At 34.0% G+C, this 21,071-nt stretch overlaps 4 protein-coding genes across 4 annotated transcripts; 2 read left to right on the top strand and 2 right to left on the bottom strand.

Annotated features, from left to right (window-relative positions):
- Positions 1 to 447: 447 nt before the first annotated feature.
- On the top strand, positions 448 to 811 carry LOC125813960 (protein RESPONSE TO LOW SULFUR 3-like). Its single transcript, XM_049493440.1, has one exon. The coding sequence runs from the start codon at positions 473 to 475 to the stop codon at positions 809 to 811; it is 339 nt and encodes a 112-aa protein (XP_049349397.1). The 5' UTR covers positions 448 to 472.
- A 4,454-nt stretch (positions 812 to 5,265) lies between these two features.
- On the bottom strand, positions 5,266 to 8,919 carry LOC125813963 (chloroplastic import inner membrane translocase subunit HP30-2). Its single transcript, XM_049493444.1, has 6 exons — positions 8,508 to 8,919; positions 8,036 to 8,151; positions 7,219 to 7,345; positions 5,787 to 5,935; positions 5,641 to 5,703; positions 5,266 to 5,538 (listed from the first exon to the last, which is right to left on the bottom strand). The coding sequence occupies exons 1-6, from the start codon at positions 8,802 to 8,804 to the stop codon at positions 5,508 to 5,510; spliced, it is 783 nt and encodes a 260-aa protein (XP_049349401.1). The 5' UTR covers positions 8,805 to 8,919; the 3' UTR covers positions 5,266 to 5,507.
- A 1,806-nt stretch (positions 8,920 to 10,725) lies between these two features.
- Positions 10,726 to 17,929, top strand: LOC125813945 (DNA-binding protein BIN4). Its single transcript, XM_049493426.1, has 12 exons — positions 10,726 to 10,964; positions 11,399 to 11,657; positions 11,759 to 11,820; positions 14,568 to 14,793; positions 15,349 to 15,413; positions 15,495 to 15,548; positions 16,189 to 16,306; positions 16,618 to 16,664; positions 16,778 to 16,804; positions 17,190 to 17,265; positions 17,405 to 17,541; positions 17,623 to 17,929. The coding sequence occupies exons 1-12, from the start codon at positions 10,917 to 10,919 to the stop codon at positions 17,716 to 17,718; spliced, it is 1,215 nt and encodes a 404-aa protein (XP_049349383.1). The 5' UTR covers positions 10,726 to 10,916; the 3' UTR covers positions 17,719 to 17,929.
- Positions 17,930 to 18,271: 342 nt separating this feature from the next.
- On the bottom strand, positions 18,272 to 19,549 carry LOC125813999 (pathogenesis-related thaumatin-like protein 3.5). Its single transcript, XM_049493478.1, has 3 exons — positions 18,989 to 19,549; positions 18,520 to 18,781; positions 18,272 to 18,428 (listed from the first exon to the last, which is right to left on the bottom strand). Exons 1-3 carry the CDS (start codon positions 19,473 to 19,475, stop codon positions 18,272 to 18,274), a joined length of 906 nt encoding a protein of 301 aa, XP_049349435.1. The 5' UTR covers positions 19,476 to 19,549.
- Positions 19,550 to 21,071: the final 1,522 nt, after the last annotated feature.

The raw sequence follows: 21,071 nt of genomic DNA, 5'->3' as shown, positions 1-21,071 counted from the left end.
TGCTTCTAAAAAGATTAAATATATTGATTATATAGTAAAATGAAAAATATATTATCAGAAAAAACAATTGTTATTATATACCGTAGATATATACTTTACATAAGAACGAATATTAAAAAAAAAAAATTAAAAAAACAATTTATGAATTTTTATAAAATTTAGCTTTAAACCACGAATAACCCTACGAGTATAGTCGGGTTCGCAAAGCGACGCCCGGAAACCACGGTAAAAAAAAAAAAAAAAAAAAAAAACCCTACGAGTAAAAACTAGAGATCCAAATAGAGTTGAAACGCAAACGCTAGAGGGTAATAGATACATTGAACCTGGACAATGCTCATTTTGGCGCTATAAAATCTCCTGTAACTCAACGATAGTCATAACAAATCAAATCAACATTTGCATATCTGTTTTTAAATTTAAAAAATACTAGTTACTCCTTTTTTTTTTGTTTCCACCATTTTTTTTCAACATCATGTTTACCACCATTGCTGTGCCTGCCGCCCAAACAAAGGCCTCCGCCGTGCCGGAGAGCGAGGTGCTGAGAAGAAGAAACGAGGAATTGGAGAAGGAATTGAAGAAGAGCATTGAAAGAGAAGAGAAAATGAAAGAGGAATTGAATAAGACATGGGAGAGGCTGAGGGTAGCGGAGGAGGCGGAGGAGCGCCTCTGTTCTCAGCTCGGAGAATTTGAAGCAGAGGCTGTGGATCAGGCTCGGATCTACAGGACCCGAATCCATACTTTAATGGATCAGCTTTCGATGGCCCAAAAACTTCTTCAGTCTGGTCAAATTACAATTCCTGATTCTCAATGATCAATTCATAGAGTTTGATCTTTCATTGATTTTTCTCCCTCTTTTGCCGATTGACATGAATAGTTTTAATTTTTTTCGTCTTTCTCCGTTTGATTTTGGCGCGTTGTGTATTGAATGCGGCCGGTTTGGTTTGGCTCCATGTAAATGACGAGAGGAAAGATTAATTAGGAACTCAGTGTGGTGTGTGTATTGACTTTCTCTCCTTTCGTTTTGGAGATGTAATGGGAAATTTGTGTGTACATTTACATTTATATGTTCTTTCTTCATCAATATTCTTATATTCAACCTGATTCTGCGAAAATGATAAATGCGGCTGAATACACGTATTTTTCGTACTCACTCCATATTTATTGCACTTTTATGTGCAAGTTTGGTTATTAACACCATATCAGGTCATCTTTCAATTTTAGTGTTGGGTTAAAATATGTGCCCTGAAAACGGAGAGAGCAAAAACATCTCCATTGGAACGAACTTTTACAATCCTCAGTACATTTCGAAGATCAAAGTCAGCTTCCATGCCTTAGATGACTTTCATAAGTTTAATTCATTAGACCAAAAAATAAAAGGCAGCCAGTTCGATGGTGATGCACTAAGCTCTCCCATTATGTGCATGGTTTGGAGAATAGAACGGAGAAACTATAAGAATTCTGCAGGAAACTATCCTGAATTTCTGCAAGAAGCTGTTTCTATAGCTTGAACTTGTGATCCTATAATTATAACTTTACTAGTTACACCAACTCATTATACTAATATACACATGAGCGGTTGTGGCATCCTGCAACCAAGTGTGTCGATCTTCTTATTGTTGTTATGTTCATTTTCTTTTAAAATCGACCCGAATTAGCTTATGCTCAACTGATCAACATGTCAAATAAGGGGTTCAATACAATTCCCTTCACCAAAAAAAAAAAACATTCCAATTCATATTTGCATAAATGGTTTTCTTCTTCATGTAAACGGTTGAATTTCTAACATGATCAGTAAATATCTAATGATAATAGTAAAAGGAGTTCAAATCACAGATGCAAATTGTTGGCATAGAATTGAAACCACTAGGTAAGTCATCATATAGGAAATCTAAAAAGGAACAATAATTAACTCCTTAACTTAATTCATCCTTTTCCTTTTTCCCTAAAAATTATCTGGATGTGTTTTGGGCTCTGACAAAGTAGAAGCACTTTCCTTCACACTAACTGTGAACCTCACCATGCTATTTTTTTCTTCCTGTTATGGTATCAAAGTATTTGTATATCTCACTGCTCCAGGATCTATTTTTTTGCGAGAGGTTTGAAAGTCACTTGATGGTAAGAAGAGGAGACCATTCTCGATTTTTCAATGCTTCACTATCCAATTTCTGCTTAGTAGGACAGGTTGGTCACTCCATCAACATTGCCGTTAAACAATACGTAGTCATTGCTTTGTGTTTGGAAAGTTTTTTCTAATATCCGCAAGAACAAAGAAATTCATTTTGACTATTTTTTCTTTTAAGAAAAATTGAAGCACACAGAAAAAACATATAATACACAGAGCAAAATATGTTTTAAACATGCTAAGTAAACAAAAACCTTATATAACCACCAAATCCCCAATCAACACTCCAACAATTTTTAATAATCCGATACAATACAATATCACCATATCCATAATCTATAACCAATAGTGCATAGTGACCCCCACATAACCTGAAACATCAGAACTACCACGAATTAAGTGTACTGATCTTGAAAAACAATAATCTTGATGCTGATATAGTTGACACCCAATAATGAGGTGTCGTTATAGGATCGATAACACAACATCGTCACTCAAAATCTCCCATTCATCAATAGTCATGTTTAGACCGATTATGAAATCATCAAAAATATGTATTCCACTCTCCATAATATATATATTATCAATTCTCAAAATAGATATTTATAGATATTTAAATTTGATATAGATGGTGGAGGGTCGGTACAAGCCTAACATCGAAAAAGGTTTGCATCTATAGGACTGCAATACAATCACAAATAATAATATATGTTGGCCAGGGATCCTATATATATATATATATAGGATCCCTGGCCAACATATATTATTATTTTTATTCAAATGGTTTTCAGAAATATTTTAAGTTATTAATTGTTCTGATTTATAAAAATTTTATGTGGCACGATAGAATTTTAACAATTAATTATTTTTTATGTTTTAAATATTTAAATTGTTAATTATTGTAATTTGAAGTACATTTTACATAATTTTTAAATAATATATGTTACTTCTCATGTCCCAATTTATATGAAATTGATATAATCTTTTAAATATTTGAAGTTGCTAATTATTGTAATTTAAAGTACATTTTACGTAATTTTTAAATAATATATGTTACTTCTGATGTCCCAATTTATATGACATTAATATAATTTCGAGAATCAGCCAAAAATTTTACATGAAATAATAACTTTATTATCTTAAATTTTATTAATTAATTTTATTTTACATGAAATAATATTTTTTCTGCACACTCTAACAACAAAGAAAGCCCAAAATAGCTAAACATTACATCTGAATGTGTGGGGTCCGAGTAAATCGTGGTATCAACACTTAGATACTTTTTTTGACATTTTATAAAGGCTCAAATTTCAGTATATTTACGGATGTGCATCAATGAATTTATTGTAAAATGATGCAAACGAAGGGTAGAGTTTGAAAAATACTGCTGCCAAACCAACAAAAAAACATAACAGGAATTAGAAGAAAAAATAATGACACAGACAACTTTCAAATAAATCGTACAAACAATTAAAGCAAAAAGTAAAAAGTAGAATTAGCTAGTAAATTATCAACTTACCTTGTTTAGAAAGCAAGCATGTCAACAAACAGCTACTTCCTACATATTAATATATATATTTTATTTTATTTTTAAAAATGCATATACATAAAAAAAACATGCAAATACATCAATAAGAAGAAGAAAAAATGTTGCATCTACATACCAAACGTCCGTCGAAATGTCGGATATCTAAATTGAATGAATGAATCCACTCAAAAGCTAAAATTCCCGTTTCTACATACTCGAAGAACATGTTATTTGTTTTTTTTTCTTTCAAAATAAAATCAACACTGAAACAATCCTAATGTGAGAGCAAACTTGACATGCTGATGGCAGAGCATCCACACAATAGGTTGCACATCTATATTTTTTGTAAAAATTAGGCAAATGACATAGTATAAGAAAGAAATTATTTTCTTTCCCTACTTTTTCATTAATTACCAAAAATCCCTTTTTTTTAGTGTTTTTCAGATACTTAATATAGTAGTGTGGATACTTAATATAGCAGCGCGGATACTTTAATTAATAACGGGCGGATACTTAAATTATTAAGTTATTAGCAGCACGGATACTTAATTAATGGGCGGATGCATAATATAGCAGCGCGGATACTTTAATTAATAACGGGCGGATACTTAAATTATTAAGTTGTTAGTAGCACATATACTTAATTAACGGGCGGATGCATAATATAGCAGCGTGGATACTTTAATTAATAACGGGCGGATACTTAAACTAATAAAGTATCCGGTTAAGCTGAATTGGGGGAAAATAAAGGATTTTTGTATTTTAATAAAAGAGTAGGGAAATATTGAGAATAGGTAAAGAAGTGTTGTGTATTTAAGTAATTTTTCCATATTTTTTTTTGATATTACGTTTATTAGTTAAATTTTAAAAAATGATATATATTTTTATTTAAAAATCAAAAATATCATTAAATTATATGAAATTAAATAAAATGTACTTAATTAATAGTTTGATTTTAAAATGTATTTGTTGTCAATAATTTGGTCTAAAATTTTCAATAAAAGACACGTATTCTTTTGTATTTTTATACTTATGTCTTATAGTATACTATGCTTAAAAAAAAAAAAACATTAAGTTAACTAGTAATATTATTGCTATTAGTTTTATATTGGAAATAATTAATTTAGATTGATGAGATGTTAGCCATGTAACTTTTATACAATATTTTGGATGTTATTGTATAAAATTTTATTTATTAATATAAAAATGTGTATAATTTAATTTAAAATTCTAAAATATTCTATGACAAAAAGTAGATAATTTTAAATTATTTTTTTAACGGACTCTAACATTGTCAAAATAAAATAAAATTTAGAGGAAACAATACAAATTCGGTTAGTTTAACTAGTAATTACGTTCGTTTCACAAATTACCATTTGTACCATTTTTAGGTACACGCATATGACAAATTCAAATGATTTCTTCTCTACCACCTCAGATTGAATGCAGGCTTGAGTTATTTTTCTTATGGGCCAAGTGAAAATTTATTCTGGTAATGAGTGGCCAAGTCTCGAATATTATATCCAAGTGTGAAACTATCTCACCTAAAAACTTATATCATTAGAGAGAACACAGTTGTAGCTTTATTCCCCCAACTAAAGGTCCGTTCAGCAAAAATGACACTCCAATTTTTCTTTTTCTTTAAAATAGTGGACAAATCTGATGTTTCTAGCTCAAAAACTTGATAAATAGCATGTCTGCCTTCTTAACTGATGGCAAGAACTTACACTCAAAAGAAGTTCCATAATAGCCTAGTTCATCGGAACATTATAAAAACATAATATGAAACTGTCACTACTTCTCAAATTACAGAACAGGTCTTTCCCACAAAGGAAAACTTCATCTTTTGTAGTGAGTTCATCCTCGCTTCTTTCTGAGCTCCGGATCCCTACAGCCAAAAATAATAATAATCCCAAAAAGCAATTTAAGGATTTTAATCACTGAAGAGTTAACTAAACAGAAAGTTACTTCACGTAAAACATTATTTCACCTTTGTATATGATCAAGAATAAGAAGCCTTGGCCCAGGAGGGATCCTCACATCTCTAAGAGCACTGCAAACAGGAGAATGGAGTGAGATTTAATTGTGAGAAATGCATAGAATTAGTACACAGTTATATGGTGCAACATATCTTGCCTATCGGTGAGTAAAGGCAAAGTGGTGTCTGTCAACAACCCTTTCTTGAAATTCTTTTCATAATTTTGCAGGCCAAGGCTTGACAATAGTGATCTCGTTCTGACATAATGCGTATCTTCAGCAGGTGGTTGCGAAAATTTCCGCCCAAGCTGCATGAACACAACAAGAGAAGCTTTTAACAACTATGAGATATCGATGTTGGAAATTCACTCTATTCAACATCAATCAAAAACTAGGTGCCAACAGGGAAGGATAACTGGTATTTTTCCTATCCTCGGTCCTGAAAAGTTTCTTCATACCATAATTCCCAATCTATCTTCAGAGCTGATGGACCTCAAACGCAACATTAAAGTAATACAAGGGTTATACATGTCTGATTGGTCCCTAAACTCTATTGAGGACTTAAAAAGAGGACTTAAATAACCTAGGCCTGATTGGGTTTAACTTGAACTTTTATTTGAAGTACTCCTTCAAAAACAGTTTCTACTTTAATACACCTGCCAACTGTAAACTTTCCATTTTACTCTACCTTTAAAAGAGAGAGGGGGGAGAGAGATAACATAGAGACAACTGAAACGATTCCGATATTGCTGAACCGGACAGTTTAATCATCAAAAAAGAAGAAATACATATTCTTATTGCACATTTAGGAATCCAATTCCACTGTGTTCATAGAATACATTGAAATCACAAATTTTAGTTCTCAGTTCTGATGTACTCCCTCTGTCCCATATTACTTGTCTACTTACCCCTTTACATGCCCCTTAAGAAATCATAAATAAGAAAGGTACTTTTACTAATTTATGCTTCAACTCTTTTTAATACACTATATTTCTGTGCCTTAACCATCAATACCAAGACTAACAATGGAGGAACATTTTTGGAACTTTACTATATTTATACTTTCAAAAAGAATAAATTCAAGGGCAAAATGGGAAAAATAAATTAATTATATCTTGGTTTTGTAAATTGACAAGTAATTTGAAACAGATTTTTTTAGTAATGTGGACAAGTAATATGAGATAGAGGGAGTACATCTGTTAACTGAGAAGGTTCCTAGAAACAAAAGACAAAGATGGCTGACAATGAACAGAAACTGCATTAAACCACAGCTAATTTATTGTTATTCATTAGTGGAATTTATGTAGAAATATTCTGAAAAAAAACACAAAATGAATACCTTAATTATTGGAATAAATAATAAACCAAGTCAAAATTTGAGACGGATGACAAACAACAAGTCAATCTGACTATGGAATTGACATAATATCAGACAGACAAGTTGAATGGTATGAGAATAGAGAGTACCGGATTGAACCAAACTACAACAGAAAATAAAAGGTGAAAAACAAAAGGAACTCAAAACAACATTGCCATAAACCAGGGGTTGCATGCAAATAATTTTCTATACATAGGTAAACATGTTCATTACCTCAAACAGTCCACCTTGAACAAGGGCAAAGAAAATCCCAGATGTCAAAGCATTGGGTACTGGATTTGGGCCACCCATGCCGCTAACTAGTGAAAACAATGCTCCAGAACCAAAGGCAGCTGCCATACTGCAAAAAGTAATTATTAATCTCCAACAGCTACAGGATACAACAAATGTGAACTCAACGAGGTTGTGAAAGAGTGGATGGAGGAGGAAATGGATCAAAAAGGAAAAATGAAAGTTTAAGGTTCAAAAAGAAAACAGAATGTCCGGTTGGGATATTTGTTATCATTGAAGTGTTAATCCAAGACATCCACTCTGATAGGTGTTTTAAAATGAAGAAGTTATAAACATAGAGGTGTATGCAGAAAAGAACTTTGTAGGTTCCAGTAAAAGGCGTAAATTGAAACCAGGTTCGCTTTACCTAGTCAAGAAGGAAAGCTAAATGTGCAATTGGAAATGGATGCAAGAACTTTAACAAGAGTAAGGCTACTGTAATACTTAAGTGAGAACCAAATTTGGAAAGCATGTCCTCTTTCTGGATAGGGAAAGACGGTATCCCTATTCTTAATCATATTTATACTACTATAGCAGACGTGGATTGGATTCTGAATGTCTAATCTATAGAGGATGCAAAAATGTGTAGACAAGAATATGACTCAATCCCAAACAAGTAAACAAAAACTTAAGCAAAATCAATGACTTATGATCGAAATGGTCAACTAACTACTTAAGACGCTTTACGTAGATAGTACACCTGATTATCAACCTGACTGGCAAATTTTGACTATCAGGAATCCAGTAAAAACTGGCTTACCTGGACTGCACATCTTCCTTGCCTCTAATTCTTTTCAAGACACAAGATATGCCAGCATTAACACCAGTCATAACAGCAAAATTCCGAGCCTGAACCAACGGACCTCCTGCAAGAGCCTGAACCAAAATTTCAATTACGTTGCTTATCCATCATAAGTTAGCTCTGTCAAATCTTAAAGATTCCACCTTGAAGTACTAAACGTTCACTTTCTGGCTTAACAACATGCATTTACAAGACAAAAAATTAGATAAAACAGATTTGAGCTTTATGATCTATTCTGATAGTTCAGAGATTATATGCATGACTGCAGAAAATTCTAGCGAATCCGAGACAAACACAATAAATGAGAATATTATAAACTCCTAAATTCTAGAGAAAAAAACCTACTAACACGAAAATAGAGATAAATTATCAACAATACTTTTGAGCAATACCTTAGAAAAGATAAAACTAATACTAATAAGAAAAGTACCTGAGCTTGTTGAAAAGAGGCCATAGCTTGGGGATTGAGATTAGCACCAGCAGGAGGAGTAGGCATAGAGGAAGACACATCCTGTGTAAGCGTTCCCATAAATCCACCAATAGCAGCACCCTGTAGTCCACTGGTTGCTGTCACCACAGCAGCTTCAACTGGAATTGACTGCTTCGATAACCACCCTTTGAAGCCGATTTCCAATTCCTTAAACTTGTTCTGCAACTGAGCTATTGGATTCTGATTGCTGCTATTCGGCATTTCAACCACCATAGCTCCTTGCTTTCCTGCACCCATTGGAATTGAGAAGATTTCAGCCGCACGCAGCCCCTTTTTCTCTCCGTTTGAAATGAAAGTTTGGTATGCAAATGGAGAAAAGGGGTTTTTCGGGGAGTTGGGTGGATAACGTAACGAGGTGAGATTTCTCCTTTATTCCCATTTTCTCCCTTAAACCCTTATCTTAGCAAAATGACAAAATACTTTACTCTTTTATCCCATTTCACCCCCCGAATTTGTTTCTTTTTTCCTTTTTTCCCCAAGACAATTTTGCTTTCTCGTTTTTGCTCCACTAGTACTTTCTCTTTTCAACGTTCCAATAGTATTTTAATATGTGAGGCATGTAGTAAAAAAAATAATTCGTGCATAGTTATGTCATGACTAAATTCTCTTTTTCCCAATTTTCATACTTTTGGTTGTTGGGTCATAAGGTTTGAAATCCCTTCCATTTGGCGTTGATTCTCAAGTCCAAATAAAAAAATGCATTATTTTGTTTACACATATCAAAAAGAAATCGTATCACAAAAAACAAGATAGAAAAAAAGAAACAAAACTTTAAAGCTTACCATTCTAAATATGTTGGTTTAATGTTTACCCAGATATGAGGTGCACTGTAGTCATATTAGGAGTGATAATATTAGAAATAAAGATATTCATAATAAAGTGGGAGGAGTTTTTATGATGGATAAGATGAAAAAAGCGAGATTGAAATGGTTTATTTTGTAGGAAATGCATAGACACTCAAGTGAGAATGGTGCAACCTCAAGTGAGAATGGTGTGAAAGGTTGATTATACATGGTACAAGGAGAGGTCATTGGGCTGAGAAAGCATTAGAGAGGGGTGATAAAACAAGATATGACCTAGCTTCAACTTATCGAGGACACGACCTTCAATAAGAGGGTATAAATGACATGTATTAGGGTAGAATGTTACTCCCTCCGTCCCTTTTTAGTTGTCCACTTTAGAAATGACACACAGATTAAGGCAACAATGATTAGCACAGTGAAGTTACAATTTTACCCTTATGACAACTTTTCACTTCAAAATTACAACCACTTATTTGAATTCAAGTGAAATAAATTGGAGGGAAACAACATACACTTTTACAATTTTCAAGAAGTTTAAATAAGGGTATAATAGGAAAAAATTTGTTGTCCTTTCTTGATTTGTGAAAATGGACAACTAAATAGGGACAACTAAAAAAGGAAATATGGACAAGTAAATAGGGACGGAGGGAGTAGTAGATAATGCAATGTTGTCTTGCTTAGCGTGATTGGTGTTTGTCATTGTATTAGTTATATTATTGTAGTTCTTGTTTTTAATGTTTCTAAAAATTTATTATTATTTACAATAATTTATCCTAATATATTGGCTAGTGTGTTTTGATTATCACACTATTTTATTGTTACTTGCTATATTTTCTTCACTGACTCCTTTTTTTACCTAGATTTGTTGCACTTGAGCGAGTTCTTTGGGGAAACAACCTCTCCAATCTATATATCCTATTCTCCTCGGACCCCTCAAATTTCTCTTGATATGTTATTATTGTTGTATACTACTAATATTTATGCGATTTTAAGAGTTTAGAAATTTGAGATTTTAAACGTGTTATAATATATAAAATTATAAGACTAGGATTTAAAAAAATTAAATCATTTTAATTTTTAGAATTATAAAAGCTAGGATAAAAAAATTAAATTGAATTATTTTAAATTATAGAAAGGACAATTTCATAAATGGATTAATTTATATATTCACATGAATTAATTAAAATGAAGGGAGTTTTATAGTATTACTTTATGATATTGATTTTGCATTATCTAAATGAGGAAATGGATGCATATAATGATTTGCAAATTGCACAAAAGTTCTTTTTAAAAAAAAATTATTATTTTGAAATCTCTTATAAAAATATAAAATTAAGACTACATTTATGAAGACACTACTCACAAGCCTTTTCCTATGTAAAATCTGAAATCAAATGGAGGGAAAATAATTTCCAGTATCTGGCCTTTAACGATATACATATATTACATCATACTCATATTTTCACTTTAATTTCTCACTCTTTTTTTCTCTCTCGCAGGCAAGGGTTTTAGTATCCACTGAAATTATTCCCTCAAAACTCAGAAAATGGCTGATTCTAGAGAAGAATCTCCAGATTGGCTCCGCAGTTTTCAGGTATACCTGTTTTGTTTTCATCGGAATTCATAAATTTGCTCGCTATGCACTTCTCAAAATCGGTTTTATGCACTGAATCTATGTTTAATTAGTTGAACAACCATGTGATTGAGTTTAAACCGATTTTGAACTTCAGTTTGATTGGTCTTTCATCTGCGAGATTTAAACTTTGATCAATTCAAATTGTTGTTCAGAGTGCTTCTTGGCGGAGGTAGATTCAATTACATGTATATAGTTTTAGAGCACATTTCTGTTAGGGTATGCGAATTTGGGGCAATTAGTTTTAGTTGAAATCATTGTTCTGCTGTTTTGATATAAATTGGTTCTCCACACACTTTAGTTGAAAGAGTGGGCATTGTTTAGTTATTATTTGTTCTGTTGTTGTTCCATGTTCCTATTAACGACCAAGACAATCTGATGTTAAAATGATGCAGGCACCTGCTGCGATAACCTTGTCATCCGGATCTGAATCTCCTGTAAATAACAACCATCTAAGTGATGATGAGGATAGCATCAATCTGAGTAAGCTGTTTCAGAAGGATAAAACATCACTTTCAGAGGACAAAAGTAGTCAGGATGGGCATGGATCTCAACTCCCAAAGACATCTGAAGTAAATTCTCCGATTAAAAATGAAAAAGTAGATCGCACACCTACTAGGAAGAGAAAGAAGGAAAACCAGAGTGAAAAAAAAGGTATTAGCTAATCCATTTTACCGAGTGAATCAACTGCATTAGATTGTAAGTGCGAAATTAAAGAAGGGCCCAGTAAAGATCTTCTCTTTCCAATGATACAGGAAAAGGCACTGACAAGGCTTTAACGAAGAGAAGAGCATTGGAGAAGCCTTTTACAGATAAAGTAAGTAGTTTCCTATTATCTGTATTTATTTTTTAATTTACTGAACTATCATCAGTCATGGAAGTTCAGCTTTTATCGTTGACTGAGAATATATAGAGAGTGGGTTAAATACTTAAGTACTCAAAGTATGTCAAAGAAGCGACTAGATCGTTCACCTGTACAGTACCAGTTGACGCTATGTTTTTGCTCATATGCAGCTTAAATGAGACCCTTGATCTTTGCTTTTATATTATTTGCCCCTATCTCTAGCGAGCTCTATACCAATCATACTTTCGAGATGCCGCAGTCAATGATTGCTCCATTGATAATCTTCAGTGAGTTGTGATCAATGAAGCAATACCAAATATGCCCCTAGAAAGATCAGACCTACGCCACGAGATGATGACAACCATGCACCATCTATATCCCTGTTCCCCAAGGCACTCTTGTTTTTCAAGAGGGTTTGCAGCAATCAAGCACAAGAAAATAGTGACTTCAAAAGGTGATCAGTTAACTATTTAGTCATAGTTTTGGTAAATGAATAGTAAATAGTTGAGTATTTCCTAGAACCAATTTGGATTTAGGCTGGTGTGTTTCTACTTCAGAAGTCATCCATCTTGTGAGGAGATTGGTGGAGAAATATAGGAAAAGGAAGAGGGACTTAAATATGGTGTCCATTGACCTTGAAGAAGCCTATGATAGTCCTAACTGAAGTCCTCTAGAGATTCTTGATGCTTGGAGAGTAGAGGTGTGTTGGTGACTTGCATTAGGGCGATGAAGGACATGTATGATGGAGCCCAGATTTGGGTTAAAACGGTGGGAGGAGACTCAACACTTTCCGGTTGAGATGGGGTTGCACAATGGATCAATACTTAGCCTCTTCTTATTTGCCTTGGTGATGGATGAATTGACACGATATATTCAAGATGAAATGCTCTGGTATATGTTATTTGCAGATGATCTAATATTGTTTGATGAGACATGCAATAGAATTAATGCTTGGTTGGAGGTGTGAAGGCAAACTCTGGAGTTTAAAGGATTTAGGTTGAGCAGGACCAAAATGAAATATTTGGAGTTCAAATTTAGTGATGCAATGCATGAGGCAGGCATAGAAGTGAAGCTTGACACATAGGCTATCCCTAAGAGAGATAATTTCAAGTATCTTGGGTTTTTAATCCAGAGAAATAGGATATTGACAATGTCACACATCGTATTTGTGCAACGTGGATGAAGTGGAGTACAGAATCATGTGTGACAAAAAGGTACCATCTAAACTTAAAAGGTAAGTTTTATAGTGTGGTGGTTAGAATGATCTTGTTGTGTAGGGCTGAATGTTGGCCAGTCAAGACTCCCATGTTCAGAAGATGCAAGTTGCGGAAATGAGGATGTTGAGATAGATTTGTGGGCATATTAAGAGCAATAAAATTAGGAATGAGGATATCCAACCAATGTGGGAGTGACCTTTGTGGTGGACAAGATGAGAGAAGCTAGATGAGATGGTTCAAGCATGTGGAGAGGAGATGCGCAAATAACCAGTGAGGAGGCGTGAGAGGTTGGATATAGTTGGTACGAGGAGAGGTAGAGGTAGGCCGAAAATGTATCGGGAAAAAGTGAGTTAGATAGGAAATGATGCAATTTTAGTTTACTGAGGACATGATCTTAGATAGGAGGGTGTGGAGGTTGTGGATTAAGAGAAAAGGTTAGTAGGTAGTGGAGTGTTGTCTTACTTTTCAATGGGTTTAGGCTTGATGGTGTCTATCGTAGTATTAGCCTTATTCTTGTAGTGTCTTACTGTTGATTTCTATTCTAATATGTTGTTTATGGTGTTTTGGTTATTGCACTATTTTGTTGTTTCTTACTGGTTCCTTATTAGTTATGTTTTTTTCACGGTTGTTTTCCCTTTTCACACCTACTTTGATTTGTTGTACTCTAACGGAGGGTCCTCCAGAAACCGCCTCTCTAGCTCCACGAGGTAGGAGTAAGCAGACCCCACTTTCACTGGGTATGATGTTAAAGAGTAAATGGATAAAAGAGCCTAGAGCCCTAGACATATTAGTACTATTATAGTTTTCTGATAGAATAGGTATTCTTCTAAATAGTTTCTTATAAGCATTCACTGTGGAAAATGTCTGTGAAATTGCCTGAAACAGCGAAACTGCACTTCGAACTTATCATAATCAGTTTCTTGATAGTATTTCTCTTCTTATGAAGAAAAAGATGTCCACTAGCTAGCAGTTTAGTTTGGCTGGAAGTACTGTTCTAGGCTTCGGGAACAGCCGAGGTAGTTCAAACCTCTTGGTATGCTAGAATGATGAAATTGCTTAACGTGGCAATTTATAATATATTGAAATAGCTACTCTACCCAGAATCTGTTCTTCGACAATTGATTTTTCATCCTTCAATTAACTCGTCCAAAATCAATCAGATTAAAACCTTTTGACACATCCCTATCCTTACCCAATGAATCTGTTAGAGTTGCACTAACACTTTTCTCATTCTAGGTATCAGTAATGGTAATCCCACTTGTTATCGCTAGTTTTGGTAATTGCTACAAGTGGTGATTTTACTTTGGCCATCCTTGTGAAAATTATCACAGTATGGTGTAGGCATCTCGTTCTCCTTTGATCAGTTGCCCGGAGTTCACGGACATGTAGGCTTAATCCTCAGAGTCTGTGGATCTCCCATACACTTCATTGTTAACTACTATGCAAATATTGTTGACTATAGTGATCTTAGTTTGATCTCAATCATATATTTGGTTCATACAGGAACCCAGTCATTCAGTGTGTACGTTGTCATCGGATTCTGAGTCTCCTCATGATGGCAGTTCCATGAAAGTGGAGGAAGTCCTTGACAAAGAGTTGCTTATGCACGATGCTAAGGCTACAAAGAAAGAAGAAAATGATGTAATCTCTAAGCAAAAATCTCCTAAGAAAAAAATGAAGAAAGAGGAACAGGAAAAGAAGATAAAACTAGAGAATCAGCTGAATGAAGGTAAGCAGTCTGTTTCTAGCTTCTGAATTCTAACCATATGACTTATGGCCTGTTTGGCCAAGCTTCTAAAATCAGCTTATTTTGAAAAGTGCTTTACAAAAAACTACTTTTTGGTGAGAAGCAGTTTGTGTTTGGTTTAATCAATTTGAAAAACATTTTTGAGCGGTAATTAATGTTTGCCCGAGCTTTTAATAAGTGCCCCTAAGTGTATTTTCTCAGAAGTGCTTTCTAGAAAAGTACTTATGGAGAAAAGCTAATTTTTTTAGCTTCGGGAAAATAGCTTCTGCTACTTCCCAACACTTATTTTCCTCAAAGCTTGGCCAAACACCTAACTTTTTTAAAAAAATAAGCATTTTTTGAAAAAATAAAGTATGTTTGGCCTCCCAAAATCTTGGTCAAATAGGCTATTAATATATTAGAAGTGAATGGATCTCAAAACATTTGTAGCAAGTGTATGTTTAACCTTAAATTATGGTTCTGCACTCTTTATATTGTCGAATTGTTGATTTTCCAGGCATTTTATTATTTTTCTTTGTAATGTGTTGTTTGAAATAGGTGTAGAGAAGGAAGACATGGAAGCCATGGAGGAAAATATTCCAGAGAAACAAAGTGGAACAAATGTGAGAAACTTTAGTAATCCTTGATGGATCTTTGGATATGTTGACTGTTCACTGATTCACTTTTATGATTATTGTGTATAGTTGTCATCTTCAAGGCTGCCTTTGGTTCTTCCCGAGAAAGTACAGAGGACAAAGGTAAAGTAAGCAGAGTGTAGTGAGTAGTGACTCTCTTGGCATGGAGGTGATTACTATGGTTTGCCTGTTTGTCTCTTTGTTCTTTACCTTCCAGCAAATGTTCTTCTCAAATCAGCCAATTAGTTCAGAGATACCTAGATTGCACCCCCTTTCCGGGTTTTTTTTCAAACTGAGAAGTATTTTTCCAAGATGTCAGAGAGAGAGGATATGGTGGCTTATGTTTGGCATCTAAAGTTTCACCATACTATGTTTTTTTTTCAAAATAAGTCATGTAGGTGACACTAGTTGAATTTTTCCATCTGCTTAAGCTTTTGTTGGGAAGAGTTACCTTATTTGTGCTGGTAAGAGTTGAGATGTGCATGAATTAGCAGCATGTTGTCAAAAATAAATAAAAAAGTTGTGCTTAGGTATCATCTAGTTCGCACTTCTATTGATTTATGATCAATTAGATGTCTTTTTCTTTTGTTTCTCGCCTGGTGTCCGGTAATTGCATTTGGGCCCTGACTAATCCGGATTTGCATCGCATAGGACTCATTCAAAGAGGAAGTGCTTTTGTACTTGTATTTGCCCCACCCCCCAACCAAATCTGTTCTGTTATTTTCTGCTAAACTTTGTCAAGGTTTGCATCACTTTGATATAGGCACTTGTGGAGTGTGAAGGTGATTCCGTAGATCTGAGTGGTGATGTGGGTGCTGTCGGGAGGATAATCGTTTCGGATGGTCCATCAGGAAACCATGAGATGCTTCTCGATTTGAAAGGTACATACATGTTTCTCAAAAGTTTATCTACCAAATTCTTTCAAGTCCCGGCCGTGGTTGCTTTTGAATATGTTTCAAACAATGTAATAGCTCATCATTATCATTCTGGCATGGCAAGAATTTCTTAACTTCAAACAATATGCTATCATATTTACTTTAGCCCGATGTTTACAGCATAGAGGCACTAGCATATTCTGATTTAGGTTTGATAATTGAGTCTAGCAATTTCCAGAAAAAACAAAATCTTGCAATCTTATTTACTATGGTTAATATGAAATTTTATATGACTGCTTAGTCCTTCTATATCTCAGGAACCATATATAAAACGACGATATTACCTTCCAGGACGTTTTGTGTGGTATGACGCTCTTCTCTCAAGCAATTATTAGCTTTCCTTACCTATCCCCCCTCTTGCTCACACACCCACCCACCTTCTCATATGTAGATCTAACATAAATTTACCTTTTTTAGGTAAGCTTTGGACCATCAGAAGCAAAGGTTTGTTTCTGTCTTGCTTATTTATTTATCTGCTCTATCCATAGTGAGGAAATTGGAGATGTGATGTTTTGCTTTAGAATGAGTATCTTATAAAAGTATTTGTCCCATATTACTCGATCACTTATTAAATCAGGATAGAATTAACTAATTTTTTCCCATTTTACCCCCTACAATTTATATGACTTTGGAAGTTAAAGCAAATTTTAAAGATCCAAAATTTCTTTTTTCAAGAGGCTAATTAATATGAATAAAAGACAAAATAGTAAAGTTGATCAATCTATTAATGATTTCTTAATAACCGTGTAAAATAGTAAGTACCCATCTAATATGGGACGGAGAGAGTAAGATTTATGCTGTTAATTGATGATTTTGTGCTTCTGATCAGGTGGAGGCCATCATGAATGACTTCATACAGCTGAAGTCACAATCAAATGTTTATGATGCTGAAACCATGATTGAAGGTAGCAGTTCTATCTGATATATATCTATTTTTGTAGCAAGTAGTTTCAACCGTCTCCCTTGTGTTTCACTTTGGTATGAAGCCATTTACAGTCGAATTCGAATTGACTTCATTTGAATCGTTCCTTCTGATATTAATAGGGACACTAGATGGCTTCACATTTGATTCGGATGAGGAGGCTGAAAATTTGACGCGACCAGCTTCCCAAGGTGACCAGAATGAGAATGTTGATCATCAGACCAATGGGAATGTCAAAGCAAAAGCTAAGAAAGCCTCGGTATGCTCTGTTCTTTTTGTTTACCACTAACAGTTGCTTCACTTTCTAGATCATAAATTGAGATTCAAGCTCGCTGTGCAGGCTATGGAACAAAAGAAGGGCAAGAAGGGAGCCAAGATACCAAAGAAAGTAAAAAAGAAACCTCAAGTGCAGAAGAAAAGCAAGAGCAAAAAATAAGCTACTACTGTACATATTTCTTTTCATTTGTTATGTATTCTCATTATTTTCTTTTCCCATTTTCTTCTGTGCTTTGTAAACTTATACCGATCATAATTTTTTCTTAAAGCTAACGAAAGTAGTTTTGGGAAACTAGATAATTAGTAGAGGCCGCACAAAATGTATTATTTGCAAGATTTTCACATGATTATCCTCCATATTACCATAAAAATTTTTTAATGTCGATGAGCTTCAATATCTGAATGTGATTTGCTTTTCCTTTATATTTGTCCTGTTAGAAGTGAATTTAGAGGTTCATTGGTTTGATCCAACGAATCATCTAATTTTGTATATTTTTGTTAGTGCGCAGAATGTGATACTAAATCAAATAAAGAGGCATAATGCTGTGGTACAAGATACTGTCGATATTGTAAATAAGTTGCCATTTGTATTGTTTTCTGTGTAAGTTTCCTTAGGAATGCCCAGCTATTTCTCGAGATAACATTCCTTAACTTTGTCATATGTCCAGTCAAATGCTGCTCCGTTCTCTCATTATGCCAAAACATATCCTGATTTATGCTGTTGACTTATTTATAGAGATATAAACTGTTAGCAGCCCAATCAGCATGGGGAAAGGAAGGAGAATGTTTGACGATGAGGTCATCCCTGGGAACTTCTCCATTTTACTTTCTTCAATAGGTGTTCTTTCTCCTCCGTTGGGCCTCTTCACCCTGTTTCACAATCCAATAGTGGTAGATTAGGGGAAAACAAAAAAACATAAGATGTAGTGTTTGGATAGTGAGATATATTTATACACATTACCCATTCATGGGACAGAAGATGATCGCGTAGTCAGAAGCCTTGCAGGTAAAAGTGCTGGTGCCATCATCATATGCATAGCTATAAGCCCTTGGACAAGCTCTTTTAAAGATGCTGGAATAGAATGATGGACGACAAGTTGTTGGATTGGCAAACTCTCCAGCACAACAGTACTGGTCTAAACCAAAGGCCTCACATGCACTCTTGCATGCTACTACATTTCCTCCTCCATCTCCACCCACCACTTGAAGTTCTTTGGGACAACCTGTTAGATATTTGGAAAAAAAATTGTTAGTCTTTTCTGCTAAATGCTTCAAAGCTTATTTGAGTCCAAGGGTATGGAAGATAAGGGTTCAAATTCTAGTTAGAGGCAAAAAAGCTAGGTGATTTATTCTTGTCTGCCTCAGCTGTAGTGGGCATAGTTACCGGCACTTTTGCTTGGTGGGAGGAAACAACTACATATGAAGCTTACCCATGTTAAGATTGGAAACACATCCAGTGGCATTGCATCCACCAGGAACTCCCTGTGGGGTTGCAACCATTGGTAGATTATAACCATCAACAATGCTGACATCGTAGAAATCTTTGGTATCTCCCGTCCCTAGAGTTATCTCGAAGAGAGAGGCAGGTGGTGTTGCACCAAGGCCATCACATTCAAGCTTACCACCACAGTCCCCTGTTTGACAAGAGCCAACACCAGACTCATCAAAAATGCAGCCAGTCCTTGCCCAAATGCGACCTGACCATCCCGTGACACTTGGAATCCTGACGCTTTGGCCAGCATTCAATTGAAAGCCCGTCGTGGAAAGTTGAGGTGATGAGGAACCAGACAATGTTCCAGGCCATATTGTATAAGGGCAGTTGTTAGTAATGGTGAAAGTCGAGGCAAAGGAATGAGAAATCAACGCGCAGAAAAGTAAGGTAATTGAAAGCTCTTTCCAGGAAGTTATGGTGAGCATATTATTATGGTCCTTTAGTTTATAGCTAATGTCTTTGTCCTATATTTCTGGGAAAAATAAAGTTAACGAAAATGAACCACCCTACCATATTTATAGGTGGAAGGAATTTGACATATTTGATACAAAATCCATATGGTTAAGTTGCTTAGCTAATTCATCAGCTACAACACCACACCTATGGATTTAGCATTTCTTTGTATCTACTATCTTGGATGGCCCCAATAAGAGGTAATTCCTTTCTTTAGAAATCTTCATTTTTTAATTTTATCTTTGGAAATGAATCAGTTTTGTTTGCAGTGCGTGAAAAGGTTAGACCATATAAAAAGGTGTACCTAGATTCCCATAAATTATAAATAAATAAATAAAAATTTACCGACAACAGTAAAGGGGCATGCTATTCCACTAACTTGAATGATAGCGAGTTTAAGAAAAAAAAAAAACAAAGATTTTTAAAATCTGTTTTCTTAAAGTAAAAAGGCATGTTTTATTTGTGTGATTTGAAACTTGTGATCTTAAATTTGTCATAAAATTTATGTTTTAAAAACTTCTAAGCTTAAAATAAAAAGTGTAAAATTAATTAATTCCAAATTTAAAAGTGAGTTGGATAGACCGAGACATGGATGTAAACTAAGCTTTTGAGAAGTTAGCCTGACCGGCATTTTTTTCTAGAGTGTACAAGAACAATGCAAAATAAGGTGCATTAGTAATACATGCATTATTTCTTATACATTGTTTGGTTTGATGTATTAGAAATAACAAATCTTGCATAATTTCTATTAAAAAATGTATGTTTACAAAAATACCCTTCACACTTTATTTATTTGTACACTTCCTTTGCAACAAAGTTTTTTGCTAAAACATCAAAAAAGATTTATTTGCTAAAATATCATTAACTCTTCTTCTTCTTTTTTCATAAATAATATTAAATAGTTGTACTATTGCGTCAAAATATTTTTGTGAAAAGTTAGCAAATAATTTTTTTTATCAAATTTACCGTCACAATATTAAAATTTTGGATTAAATTATATTGAAATTAGTTTTTTGTTTTTTAAAAAAAAGATACTTAAGAGGCCATAAAGCTTATTAAGACACTAAAAAATTAAAAGACACCGAAAAGCAAACCAAAATAAAAACAAAAACTTATAACAACAAAGAAAATGAAAAAGACTTTAAGGGTAATTTTGTAATTATTTAATCTAATGCAAGTGTTAAAATGTTATGTATTTACTAATACCTAGAATTCCTTGGTATTAGTAATACACAATAGAGTGTATAACTAATGCTTGCATTAGTTATACAAACATTAGTTATACATGGCATGAAAAAGTGTATCAAACAAGGTACTACTAATACACACATCTAATGCATGCATTATATTTTCTAATACACTTTATCAAACGAGCCCTAAATGTGCTAAACATAAGTGTATATAAACTGGTATATGTGGAGCAATAAATATTTAGCCTTTAATACTAGGCGTGGAACAAACTAGTAAGTGTCAAGCTTAAGCTTTACCCATATAAAAGTAAACTAGAGAGTTATTCGAAAGATAAATATTTCTCACCTTCAATTTTAAGATTATAAGTTTGAGTTATT

Source organism: Solanum verrucosum, unplaced genomic scaffold (genome assembly GCF_900185275.1).
Source record: "Solanum verrucosum unplaced genomic scaffold, falcon-dt-bn FXZP01000205.1, whole genome shotgun sequence".
NCBI classification, from domain to species: domain Eukaryota; kingdom Viridiplantae; phylum Streptophyta; class Magnoliopsida; order Solanales; family Solanaceae; genus Solanum; species Solanum verrucosum.
The sequence above is the reverse complement of the archived record's forward strand: the minus strand, read 5'-3'. Positions and strand labels throughout refer to the sequence as shown.